This window comes from Pangasianodon hypophthalmus, chromosome 16 (assembly GCF_027358585.1).
Source record: "Pangasianodon hypophthalmus isolate fPanHyp1 chromosome 16, fPanHyp1.pri, whole genome shotgun sequence".
In the NCBI taxonomy this organism is placed as follows: domain Eukaryota; kingdom Metazoa; phylum Chordata; class Actinopteri; order Siluriformes; family Pangasiidae; genus Pangasianodon; species Pangasianodon hypophthalmus.
The window spans coordinates 23,092,535-23,105,650 of record NC_069725.1 but is presented as its reverse complement, the minus strand read 5'-3'; the positions used below and the strand labels follow the sequence as shown (position 1 = coordinate 23,105,650).

At 40.8% G+C, this 13,116-nt stretch overlaps 1 protein-coding gene across 4 annotated transcripts in view; it reads left to right on the top strand.

The window, feature by feature from the left end:
* Nucleotides 1-13,116, top strand: part of dlgap4a (discs, large (Drosophila) homolog-associated protein 4a) — a 110,169-nt gene that overhangs the window by 70,376 nt on the left and 26,677 nt on the right. For 2 of the 4 annotated variants that reach the window (XM_053240573.1, XM_026920930.3), the window contains exons 2-5: nucleotides 5,609-5,964; nucleotides 6,751-7,602; nucleotides 8,090-8,331; nucleotides 11,388-11,538. In XM_053240573.1, coding sequence (XP_053096548.1) covers nucleotides 5,671-5,964; nucleotides 6,751-7,602; nucleotides 8,090-8,331; nucleotides 11,388-11,538 — 1,539 coding nt within the window. In that variant the 5' untranslated portion in view covers nucleotides 5,609-5,670. Of the gene's footprint in view, nucleotides 1-4,148; nucleotides 5,404-5,608; nucleotides 5,965-6,750; nucleotides 7,603-8,089; nucleotides 8,332-9,779; nucleotides 9,867-11,387; nucleotides 11,539-13,116 lie in introns of those variants that run through there. The other 2 variants (XM_026920928.3, XM_053240572.1) reach the window with 2 other exon arrangements.

Below are 13,116 nucleotides of genomic sequence, written 5' to 3'. Positions count from 1 at the left end.
TTATTTCCATGTGATCTACATAGAGCTGATAGAACTGCTGACATTCTGACAGGGAGTTTGTCACTGGCAATAAACAAAGACATATCTTTAATATCTTTGTACTAAGCTTTGAGAATTAACATTTGGGTTTTGATGTTAGGTTTGGTGAAGGGGATATTCAGAACGAGTTGAATATTTGCTGTGAGAAAAGGTTATGAATCTGACGTCTCCTTCTTGCTGGTGTGCTGAGGGGATTAAATCCGACCGTGTCAGCATGAAAGTTGAGCATTTAATAAGACTACTTGAAGTCTGATCAGGGCCATGAGCAGAAGCTGTGTGTGTAAGAATGGCAGTGTGGATAAAGATCTCACTATTAGAGAGGAAGTTTTGGAGTCTTTTCAGTGACTCGATTCATTTGAGTCTGTTAATTGATTCGTTGAGCTGAATGGTTTGTTCAAATGTGCAGCCTGATCTGATCACACAGCAGCCTAAGGCAGACAACAAACAGCTTTTAGTAAAATAGCTAATAATCAATGCAATTTTGTGTTATTTTGTAATATGCTTGTATGTCTGTGTTTAGAAGAATTATTTTCACACCCAGCTAAACACACACTGCTAATGTATGCACTGAAACACTGGAATCTCCAACTCAGACAGAATGAGCCTGAATGGGATTCATTTAACACACGGAGTGAACTGATTCTCTGAATGAGACTGGGGTTTGGCACACACATGCAGTTGCGAATATGACTTATTTTAAATATTCATGAATTATATAACACAGACAGATAAAACAAACAACTTTTAAAAAGTAACAACCTGAAAGATTTGCTGATTCACACACTGACGTGTCTCGCTGAATGAGAAAGGAGCGAATCTCTGTCATGACTGAAAGATTCATTGACTCATACATTGAATCCCTGAACAAGAAAGATATGAATCTTAGTCTTGTCCGAAATATTCACTGACTCAATAACCGACTCGCTGAATGAGAGAGGAACGAATCTCTGTCATGGTTGAAAGGTTCAGTGACTCAAACACTGTCCTGGGGAAAGAGCGAGGCGCACATTTCAGCCATGACCAAAAGATTCACTGACTCAATAACTGACTCGCTGAATGAGAGAGGAACGAAATTCAGTCTTGACCAAAAGGATTCACTGATTCAATAACTGACTCATTCTATGAGAGGAGTGAATCTTAGTCATGACAGATAAATGTATAACGTAAATCTATTTTAAATTTGTATTTTATGGATATTTATAGAAATGTAGTGCTTTGGTGTTAACATTTCGATTTTTTGCAGTTGTGAAGCCCATCAGAACGAAAAGAATGACTCAGTAGTGACTGATACCGATTCATTCACCCTGCTGACTCGTTCAGAAAGACTGAATCATTTGCAAATGACTCATGTCTACTCAGTATGAATGACTTATAAAAGAGATCAATACTAGAGCTATTTTTTGTTTGCGTAATTGTGTATTCTTACTGTCAATGCTCAACCCTCTATTATCTCCTTCCTCTCCTTTATGAGAAGTGCTGATCATGACTCTTAATCCTCATTACGATAAGCTAAAGATCCCCGCTCATCCAAAACCAGCTATTAATGAACCGATTTGACTCAGTGCCCTATTTGGATGCATATTTGTGTTAAACTGCATCATGCCATGAAAGCTTTGTAGTTAAAATGTAAAATACTGCAAGTACCTACTAGTTATGTCATGGCAGTGTGTTATTAACAGAAGGTTATGAGCTGCAAGTGTACACTCTGTGAGGCTGTGCAATTTACAGCACCACCAAATGCTAATTTGCTCTCGCCCTCCCTTATATTTGCTTAGTTAAACAGAGGCCTCGGACTCATCTTAATGACTTTTTAAGTCAGTTACGTTCATGTGGAGATTTTTAGGTTCCTCCAGGGAGGGATAGGATCTGTATAAAGCGGCGCTGCAGATGGTGCGCTTCGCTTCTTGCTGCTTTCATTTGCTGTCATAGCCGTGGTGTTTTAATGAGCTGTGGTACAGTTAAGACCATCATTCTGGGGTGGTTGAGGCATTAATCCCGCTTAGTGATGACCTTGGTAAATGGTTTGTGATTGGATCTTCCAAGAAGGTGATAGACAGCTAGCATTGCGTGTCTGATCTCAAGGACTTAAGAGGCTGCCAGATGTGGCATTCCTGACACTACGTTTACACTAGCAAGCGACACAGAGCTGCGATTTCAGCGACAGTTTGACGAGCTTGACATTCACATTGAAATTTTCTCCATTCTATGCAAATTATGTATATCACAATACAGTGACAAATCCGAATGTTCTATATAGTTGCTCAAATGATTCCTCAGCACATAATATGAAAATCAAACAACCAATTTTCACACTGATTAGCACATTGTGTAATTTCTGTTTAACTAGTTAGAGTTAGAAATTTGATTTCATTTAAGCTACTATTGTTTCTCATTGGCCACACCCACAAAGATAGCAGAAACAAACTTCAAGTTCAATGAGCAACTTGTCAATTAGTAGTGTGAATTAGTGTGAAGATTTGGCAACCCATTTCCTGAGATTATTTACCTAAATGGCTTACCTGTACATGTTTCGCCAGTAGAAGTATGGCGAATTTGTGAACTTGGGTCTCAATTTAAGATTTCATTTAAGGTTTCATTTAACTATGACTGTTCACTATGACCTCCTCAGTTTCAACAATAGTTTTGGTTTTTTTTTCACAAAATCCCTAGGCAGGATTTTTTTTTGTAGCAAGTAATTATCTCTTTTCAGAGTCATTTGCATGATTACAAAATGATTAGATGGAAGCTGCTTGTTCAAGTATCACCTTTTGGTAATTTTTAGGTATAAATAAAGGTTAAAGTGAATTTGAATTTAAAACTAATCAAAGCATTGTTCTGGATTGGGCAGGGCTTTTCCAAAAAGTAGGTTTGATGAAAGTTAGGAAGGAAACATATTCCATCCACTGGATGCAAACGTTGTGAAGCATTAAGAGTTAGCTGGCTGTAGATAAGTGAAAAGAAGCTGGAATTTTCTGCTATTTTATGTTATGATCATAAACTTCTTTAAAAAAGCATTGTGTCGCAGGCTTATAATCAAGTATGAAGATTCAGAGTGAAACATCTCCATGATCTGAGCAGTAATAAACACAAGTGTTGAGACAATGCAGGTTTACTGCAATGTGACTCAGAGCTTCATTCTCAGTTGTGTCTAGTTTAACTGAGAGAATAATAAAGAGGGGGTTTTATATAAGTGTTCCCCGTGTTGTCTGGACCAATAAAGCTTGGTTTAATACCTGCTTTTAAGGGAACTTTCACACCTATTAGTCTGTTTGTCGAGTCCAAATCTGAGCAAATTGATATTTTAGGTTTGTTTGCTTTTTGGTTTGGTTTAGAACATAATTATTAAAACCATAAAGCAATAAATTGGTCTGAGTGGCATGTAGGAATTAAAATGCCCTTTCTCTTTCATTCATTGGTCACCAATGATAAACAAACCTTGGGTTAAGCTTAGTAACCCTAGTGAAAATCAAGTGAACGTAGAAACAACAAGAATGGAGAACACAAGAGCCGTTCTAATTAATGGTTAGATAATTATATAAATAATCCGATTAAAACAATTTATGTGTCACATCCAGTGTTTATTTCTCTTTCTGTCTTTCCACTGGATCAAATCTCCACTTGGAACACTTGGCAATTCTGCAGCGCTAAGTTTTGCGTCTCACAGCTCAGTTTAGCAGCTAGCATCGACAGAACAAATGCTGCAACCCAAAACACATGGCATGTTTGATTCATTTTCTGCAGTCGAGGTGATTCGAGTTCGCTTGATGGCTTCTCAAGAACCACACCAAGGATGGAAAACACACCAGGGTTCCGTTCAAACACATTAAACACTGGGTATTTGAAAGCACCCTAAATAAATGTAATTGTCTGCAGTCTGCAGTCATCCATCTTTACTGTCATGAAAGTGTTGGTGTGTTTACAGGCCATTTTCTCTCTCTCTCTCTCTCTCTGGCTCCTTCTCCCTCTCTCTCCCTGGTTTATGTTTTCATCCTCTCATCCTTTAATGGTAGAATGCTGTCTATTCCTGATAAACAGGAGAAGGTTTGGAGGTTTTGCTCGTACCCCACACAAAGCGTCATGGAAAAAATCATGGCTATGAATTAAAAGTAGTGCAACTGGTAAGCAGTATAACTATTTTTACAAGTATAATCAGGCTGCCAAGTCATCAACGTAAAGAGGCTCTTCTGAAAGGCAAATTGGACAGCTAGCAGTTGTGAGATTCTTCTGCATGTGAACAATTTGCCACGGCTTCCATTAATTTCAATTAAACTAAACACTCTATTCTGTTCAAGCAGCTTTATTTGTCATTATCATTCAGCAATGGTGTGGAAATCTTTAGGTATTACTGGAGTGTTCAGATTGTTGGTGAGATAGAATTTCATTCCACAAGTTGTTACTTGTTACGTGTACATTTGCTTTGTAATCATAATTCAAAACTAAACAAGAAAACGTTTGAATATGTCATAGCTTATCGACTGGAAAACTGGAAAATATTGTATAAATTTCATTTTGATTTCGTTTCATTTGATTTTATAGTAAGAGGTAAAGAATTGGATACTGATTACTGAGAATACAATCTTTTATAGTGTTGTTATGTTGCACAGAAATGTTTGATTTTTTTATAAGCTGAATTTTATTGAATGTTAGATTAATATATTTGCATTGAAATAGCCACTGAAACCGATATGGCAATAAACTGAAATACATATATCAATTAACAAATTTACGACTAGTCAGTGTTCTGGTGCAGAGCTCATTTTATCCTCCATTATCCAAGGTCACACTGACCTAACTTAAATCTTGCTGTTTCCTTCATGCCGTGAGGCCTTGACACATTTTAAATGAGCGTTGGTATCAGTCAGCACTCAGATAGCCTGCTTGATGTCACGTGCTAAGCTGTGGTGTTTGTGGAGATTGATCTGGAGGTTAGGCAGATGCTAGCTGAATGTTAACGAGTCTCTGAGCCTCTTTGACGGCCTTGTGAGTCATCTGGATTGTGAAGCTGCACCGCTCCAGCCCCATTGAGGCAGCACAGTGCAGCCACGGCTGAGCGCTAGCTGTGCTTGGCATGCTAATGGGGTGCTTTGTGACTAGCTCTGATGGTGTGAGAGAGAATGCCACTGATTTTGTGAATGGGGCTTTGCGAGACTGCAGCTGGGAACGGGTGTTGATGATTCTGTCAGCGTCACCGGCAATTCAGGCTTCAAGATAAACGTCCCTTGTGCATGAATTACAGCTGGCTGAATGGGTAGCAAAAGATGGAGGAGGGGAGGAAGCGAGGCAAGCTGTGAATGACATTCGGAAATATTGTAGGCCGAGACGGCACACTGAGGGAACTGTGCGATGCCAGTATGAAAGTGTAATGTAAGTATTAAGAGTCTCTGACTGGTTGAAGAACATCGCATGCAGCAAACACGCTCACTTTTAGTGTGTCAAAAGCTTGCTTAGTCACAGAATCTTTTCTGCTCTAGCATACAGATCATCAAAATATGGTTCACATTTCCTTCTGTGCTTCCCAAATGTTCTGGAAATACCACTCTAAGAAATAGTTTGTTTGTTTCTCCACCAGGTGGCGCCCTCAAGGCCTGTAGACTCACTCGAGCAGGGATCATGTTTTAAAGCGGACCAACCATGAAAAGCTTAGGGGCCAGCCACGCTCGTCACTTGTCAGACTCCTGCATGCCTGTGGCAGGTCCCCAGGAGCCGATATGCCCCTTGACCCCAGACCCCCATGCAACATACCTCCTAAACCCCACCATCAGCCATTATGGCACTCTGGATCCCCACATGCACCACTTCCCTCCAGCAAGCCCCATTGCGCTGCAGTCCGACTGCCTGCTGCCGCTCAACAACCAGCTGACCACCAGCAACACCTTCCCTCGCTTCCAGTTCCCCTCCCAGGTCGATCAGACTGAGTACACTCAGGTAGGAAATTAAAGAGACTGGAATTGTGATATAAACTTTTCTTACCTGCAAATACTTCCTCTAACTTTGTTAATAAACATACACATATCTATATATATCTATATCTATATCTACATCTATATATATATATATATATATATATATATATATATATATATATATATATATATGTATATATATGTAACACACACACACACACACACACACACAGTGGATATGCACAGGAAGCTTATGGTAGTTAAATATGAGTAGTTAAAATTGAAGGTGCCCTATGAACCTTTCTGGCAAGCTTTTAAAAAAAAAAAACTAGTGTACCTTCTATTCATATCTGTATTTTCATCTGTTTAGAACATATCTATTTGTTCATTCTGAATATTGTTTTCATATTCGGTTCCATCACTAGAATATAAAGTTTAACAGACGTTTAAATAGAGCATGTATACAGTGAAAATATGGTTGATGATTACCATGAATGAAGTATTCACAGGTAGGACTCACAAAGGAAATAAAATATATATAATGTCTTTATCTTGACCTTAATTCTAATACAGTATGCATATACAGTAAAGAAGCTGTTCCTAGCCCAGTCATGTGGGACTACACATTCTGTGTTTATTTCCTTCTCCCACTACATTTGACCAGGTTAATTTGCAGTTTATTACCTGGCTCGGAAGCAGAAATAGAACAGAAATGTGGACTTGCAGTTCCCCAAAGACTGGGTTAAGATCATCTGAAATAGTGTGTATTGCTGAATCCAGCAGGTCTAAAATTTCTGCCTCATTGCAGCAGGGTTGCGTGTCTCAGACGGCTTCTCGCACAGGCACCCTCACCACCTCCGCATCTATGGGAATGGGCTTAGGTCTTGGACTCACGGTTCCACCGATGATCAGCAGCGGCACGGCAACGATCTCCTCAGCCGCAGCAGCCAAGATGAACCGCATCCCGACTGGCTTGCTGGACCAGCTAGAGCACCACGTCCCACTACAACGTGACGGCTTCAGCACGCTTCAATTCCATAGGCGGAGTCGTGGTGCCAAGCAGCGCAGTGAGAGCCCTGGTCGCATCCGCAACCTGGTGCACTCTGTCCAAAAACTTTTCTCCAAGACTCAGTCTGTGGAGGGCTCGGGTGTTAAGGGGACTGTGCAGGGAGCCGATGGCACCAAGGCCACACGCCGGTCCAAGAGTAAGGACCGTGCCAAGACAGAGGGTGCCAAGAGACGGGGACGGCCCAACCTCTCCGGGTTCTGGAGCTCAGATGATGCTCTGGAGGATGAAGCAACGACTCAAGAAGCAACTGGTCCAGTGGCCGTAGCTTACCGTAACCCACTGAGCATGATGACACTGGGCAGGGCAGTGTCAGACAGCCAGGCACCTCCCAGAACCCACGCACAGGGCTACAATACCATCGCTGCTCACCGTTCTCTCAAACCCTCCAAGAGCAGTGGAGAGCTGAAAACCCAGACAGTGTCCTCGACTATTGGACCAGCAGGAGATGGCACACTGGCAAAAAGAGGTTCATGGTCAACGCTAACTCTTAGCCAGGCTCGGCAGGTGCTGCAGAAAGGCACAGCCACAGTGAACCGGACACTGCTCAAGTCTAAGTCCTACCACCAGGAGCTGACCTCCAACTTCCTACAGGTAAAACAGGATTTGGGGTGGGAAATCCTTCCAGCTGTTTCGAATTTGTGGCAGAAAAAAACTGAATGAGCATGGCAGAAATGAAAATATTAAGCTTAAAATGGTAAAGTTGACATATTGATGCAGAGGAGATGCGTTAAAGTGATGTAATCATGTTCTGTACCTAAAGGTTTGCTAACTTTTCAGAAATTCACAACTTTGCAAAACATCTTAATACTTCAAACATGCTTTGTGCCACAAAATGTTGAACCAAAAGAGGTTTAAAGGAAATCATTTGGAAAATGTCCTGTCTGAATCCCAGTCGGTAATCACATTTCATACAGAGTTAAACGTTCACCCACAGAATTAAATTGCACTCAGTTGCACTCAGATCTGCAGGAATTCATTGAACATTGAACATTAGCTATTTTAATCTGAAGCCCTTTGGGGATTGGAGCAATACTGAGGTGAGCGGCTTGGATGTTACTCTGTTCTCTAATTATCCCAGGTTCCTGTTGGGGATTGGAGCGGGACACTAGGTAAGGGAACAGGAGCAGGAGGGGAGATCCCATGCAGGAGAATGCGCAGTGGCAGCTATGTCAAAGCCATGGGCGATCCCGAGGACAGCGACCAGTCTGACAGCCCTCCCTCACCAAAACCCTCGCCAAAAACAGCCGCTCGGCGCCAGAGCTACCTAAAGGCCACACAACAGTCACTCAGCGAACAACAACCGCCTCTGCCACCTCGCAAGTGAGTGAGATGCACACACACATTCATTTTTAAAAAAAGCTACATGATCTTTGCGGGATATATATGGTGTTTCTTTATAAAGACAGTAAAGAAAGACACAGAAAGAAATCTTTTTGCACTAAACAACCAGAAAAACTTTTTTTTCTGTTTCTGAGCTCCAGGATGTTGAAGTGCTGCTTCATATCATATTCATATTCATATCTTCTTCTAGCTAATGTATGAACACTGAAGTTCCAGTGCTTAATTAGATTTAAAAAAAATAATAAAAAATCTAGCCAATGACTCTTATACTAGTCAACTTTTTAAATTTGCAAAATTACATTCTGTCTTAATTTTTAACTTGTCACAGAGCAAACGATTTGCAGAGATGTTTATCTTCTAATTCAGCATCCGAAGCAAAGTTAGCTGCTAGTCAGGCTCACTGTATGCTAACACTATTGGCAAGAAACACATGGTAACAGCAGATGGCACTATCTTAGTGTAAAAGCATCGGAATGCTTTCTTCCTTCTTTTGGCATTGCTGTAGTGAGATTTTAGAGCAGCTATTCCTTTATTTTCACTTGGGGCCAACTACTAGAAGATTGCAAAAAAAAAATCTCCCTTTAGGATTTTTTGATCATGTTATGAAACCTGGATTGGATACTTCTAAACTTTGTTAAAAAGAAACAAAAAATACAAGGGCTTAGAATTATACATTTGATTTTCCCACTTCACCGAACATCATCTAGCAGTACCGTGGTACAAAAATGAGACCAAGTCATCCTCAATATCCTCTTATACCCTCATGCTGTAAGTGTTGATAGTGATGATAGTGATGATAGTTTTATCCACCACATGAGTACATGAGAATGCTTTAACAGAGTCGAACTGACTGGAAAATGGAAAAGGGGAAGTGACTGAATTGAGAAAAGCAGCAGGAAGAACAAACCAAGCAAAATTCAAATAGGAAACCAGCATCTTTGAGCCAGAACCTCAGAGAGGATTTAGTTAGAGCTCTGCAATTTTCAGTCCTTGGTCTCTTTTTGAAATATTAATGTGATTTGGTCATTCTGGATATTATAGTGCATCTAATATATATATATAAGAATTTTATTTTGTATTTTTGCTACTCCATGGGCCTTCCATGACCAAATTCTGGGTCAAAAATTCCAGTCTCCTCTAAAACCAAGTATGCTCTCAATTTATTTATAAAAAGTTACATAGAGAACATTTTTGGTCATGCTGCTGGCATTATTTTCAGCCCTCAATCTTACGGGTCAAAATTCCAACAGTCCTCAACTTGTTTATCACAGCAACCAGAGAAGTATTTAAAAGTTAGGACCAGGTCCAAAGCACGGTACCTTAATCAAAGCTCTAAGCAGTATACATCTCTATGAACGTGGAAGTGTTGTTTTCTATAATGCTCCACCTCCCCCTTCCAACGCCATCCCCACCCGACTCGCTGACAGACACCGCTCATGCCCATTCATGTGGGAGCAGTACAGGGTGGCATGGGCTCCTCTACAGAACGCCTACTCCATGCAGCATCTGGCAAGGTCAGTGGCACAGAACCACCCGAGAACCACCCGAGCACCACCTGAGCAAGACCATAGATCCTCCCTGATTCCACCTAACCACTCTAGAGGCCATGGCTTTATCCTGATTCCCCACAATACTCACTTGCTTCATCATCGAACTCTTCTTTTCCTTCAGCCACTCTACGTGGAATGAAATAGAAGAAAATGGCTGCACTAATATGTGGTCACCAATCAGTGTTTGGATTTTTTTTAAAGGAAGTGACCATTTAGTTAAAATTCCCAAGTACACTGAGATGCTCATAATTGTTAATATCTTCATTTAGCTCCTCTATATTGGTCAAAGTTCAGTATTGAGAAAAAAGGAGAGAATCAGAATGACTTAGGTCAGTGTTTAGCAACCCTGGTCCAGGAAACCCCACTATTATATCTACACTAGCCCACCTGATCCAGCTAATCTGAGTCCTTTCTGAGTTGACTTGGGTTTTAGACTCTACAATTTCATGTTTAATACTTGTGACACTGTGATCCTAATAAAATCTTGGATGAATTTACAGCTATATGATTCTATAACTGGTTATTAACAGCTATATATTTTCTGTCATAAAAATGCACTTCTAGGGCTTGCAGAAGTAAAGCCACCTTTAGAAGATCTTACTGTCCTTCTTATCACAGCACACCCCACCAAATTCCTGACCAATCACATGCAAATAGTACATTGCAATGTAAAACTTTCTGCACAAATTGGCTCAAAAAAATGTTCTGGTCCTCACATTAGTAAAGCAAACTAGGCATGGAAATGACGAGATGTAAAAGCAGAGGTACTGTTGGACCAGTGTTGGGAACCACTGACTATTATCACACTTTAATCACAACTATATGCCTTTTTCCTCTCAATAAATGTGCACACCTTGCTAACCAACTGGTTTCCTGAGACCTTCCTTTCCAACCCAGAGCAGACACGGTTTGGTCCACTTACTTCCTGACTTCACTCCTGAAACACAGCTATTAATCACTCACCCCATGCACAGGGCAGAGGAAACATCGCGCGTGACCAAGAATGGACTAATGCTAAAACCTAGAACCCTGTAGAATTTACTTGGTCAGACAGATAGCGAAGATCTCCTCTGTGCTGTGGCTCTTACTCATTTGTGCATGTGTATCAGAGTAAAAGCCCAATCAGGAATTGCTGCCTGTGGTCCACCTCTGTGGTAGTCAGGTATATTTTGGCAATTCCTGGTCAAGGCTTTAATTAATCCAGCTGAACATTTATGACCTGATTTCTTTCTCTGTTCCTGTTTGGTAAAGCTGGACCAAATCTCTTTGTACAATTCTCACTGTCCTTCTTCTCTTTCTCCTGGCCTCTCTATCTATCGTCATCCCTCTTCCTCTTCTCCACCTGCCTTCCTTCCCCCTTCCATCCTATCCATCTCTCTTATCTTTTCATGTCCTGCTTTATCCTCTCTTTGTCATCTTTCCTCTTCTTCATCTCTGCTTGGCTCTATTCCTTCTTATTTCCTGTCCCAATTTCTTGTCTCTCAGCTGCTTGCCATCTCTGCGAGAACTCACCACCAACCGCAGCCTGGATAACCTGGACTGTCTGGTGGGGCAGAGTGATTCTCAGCACTGGGACAGAGAAGGGAACTTCAGTCACGGCTCGTCCACACTCGGACGGGGTTCTGGCATTAGCCAGGTCAGCTCTCTTAATCTTTCTCCCTCCCTAGTTTGCTTTTTTCACACACTGCCTTGCCTGCTTGACTTCACAGTCCTTCCTTGGTTATGATGTTCCTGTCATATTTGAGTTTAATGATTGAAATTTAACTGAATTTCAGATTGTCTGAAATATTTTTTTAAATATCCTTAACTTCCCTAAGCTGTTAGCTTTAACATATACATGAATAAATATGAAGACAGCATGACTTGAAGGTTGCAAGGGCTATTTTCCAGCTTATGATACTGCAATGGCAGACAGATGGCAGATCCTCAAGAATATAGTATATACATCTGGATCCTCTCAAGATAGAGGAGAATGAACAGAAAGAAGGGCTCAAATTCTTAGCTCATCTTATATCTTATCACATACTTCAGGGATTTTTTCAGGAGAAGCAACTGGTGATTAAGTTTTGGAAGCCCTTGATCTGTTTTATCTATGTATTTATGTATCCATCCATTTTCTGTACTGCTTATCCTACACAGGGTTGCAGGGAGCCTGGAGCCTATCCCAGGGGACTTGTGGCACAAGGCAGGGTTCACCCTGGGCAGCACAGTCTCACACACACACACACACACACACACACACACACACACACAAAATGGACAATTTAGGCCCCCTATAGCTGCCTGTATATTTTCCTTATCCTTAGGAATAGAAGGACATGCTTAACAGCATGCTTAGACAATGTGAAATTCGAATGCATTTTTCATCGTATTTCTGAGTGAAATGTCCCGTGACTTCGGTGTTAACCAATCAGGTTTGATCGGCTCGTCAAGTGGGCATTCCAAAGCAAACATGGAGTCAGATGTAGATCTTTAAAGCATCTCTGCTTCTCTGTACTTTGAGTGTGAAAGATAGAAACATCAGGTTAACAAGTAAATGTCAGTGTGGGTGTTTTTATTTCTGTCAACAAACTGCCATACAAATTTAATATAAATTTATATTTTAAAAAAATGGTCTGTCTTGCTGCCTGGTGTATTGCTCTCACAACGCGTTGGTATATAGATCAGTCTTTGTCCACCATCTTTGCTAGTGATATAGATAAGTTCAGGTACACGTATGTCACATTACACCCAATCAGAGAGTCTTGTTAGGAAGCATGAAAACCGAAGCTGTGTATTAATACTCTTCAGACCATTCCTGTGACCATTGCGGTGTTTTAGCTTTATGGTAGCCGGGAGTGGTGGAGGTGGAGATGCAGGTGAAATATGACATGAAATGATTGGTTAAAATTTTTTTTGTCCCAGCCATGGTTCTACAGTGACGTAGCCGAAAGTCAGAAGGCACTTAGACTTAAAAACCTGCTGCACCGTAGTGGATGAATGCATACGAGGAAGTATTTTTGTCTTTTGAAGTGTCTCTAAATAAACACTGCCATACGAGTTTTGCATCGTTTTAGATCTGTGATGGCTTCATGTCTTTTATGTGGGTTATTGATGTGGTCTGTAGTATACTCATTTTGAGTGGAGTATCCTGGTTTGCATACAATTGATGGAAAGATTTCTTTCTTCCTTTGTATTCGTTTCTATGTTTACCTTTAATAACATCCCTTCACAC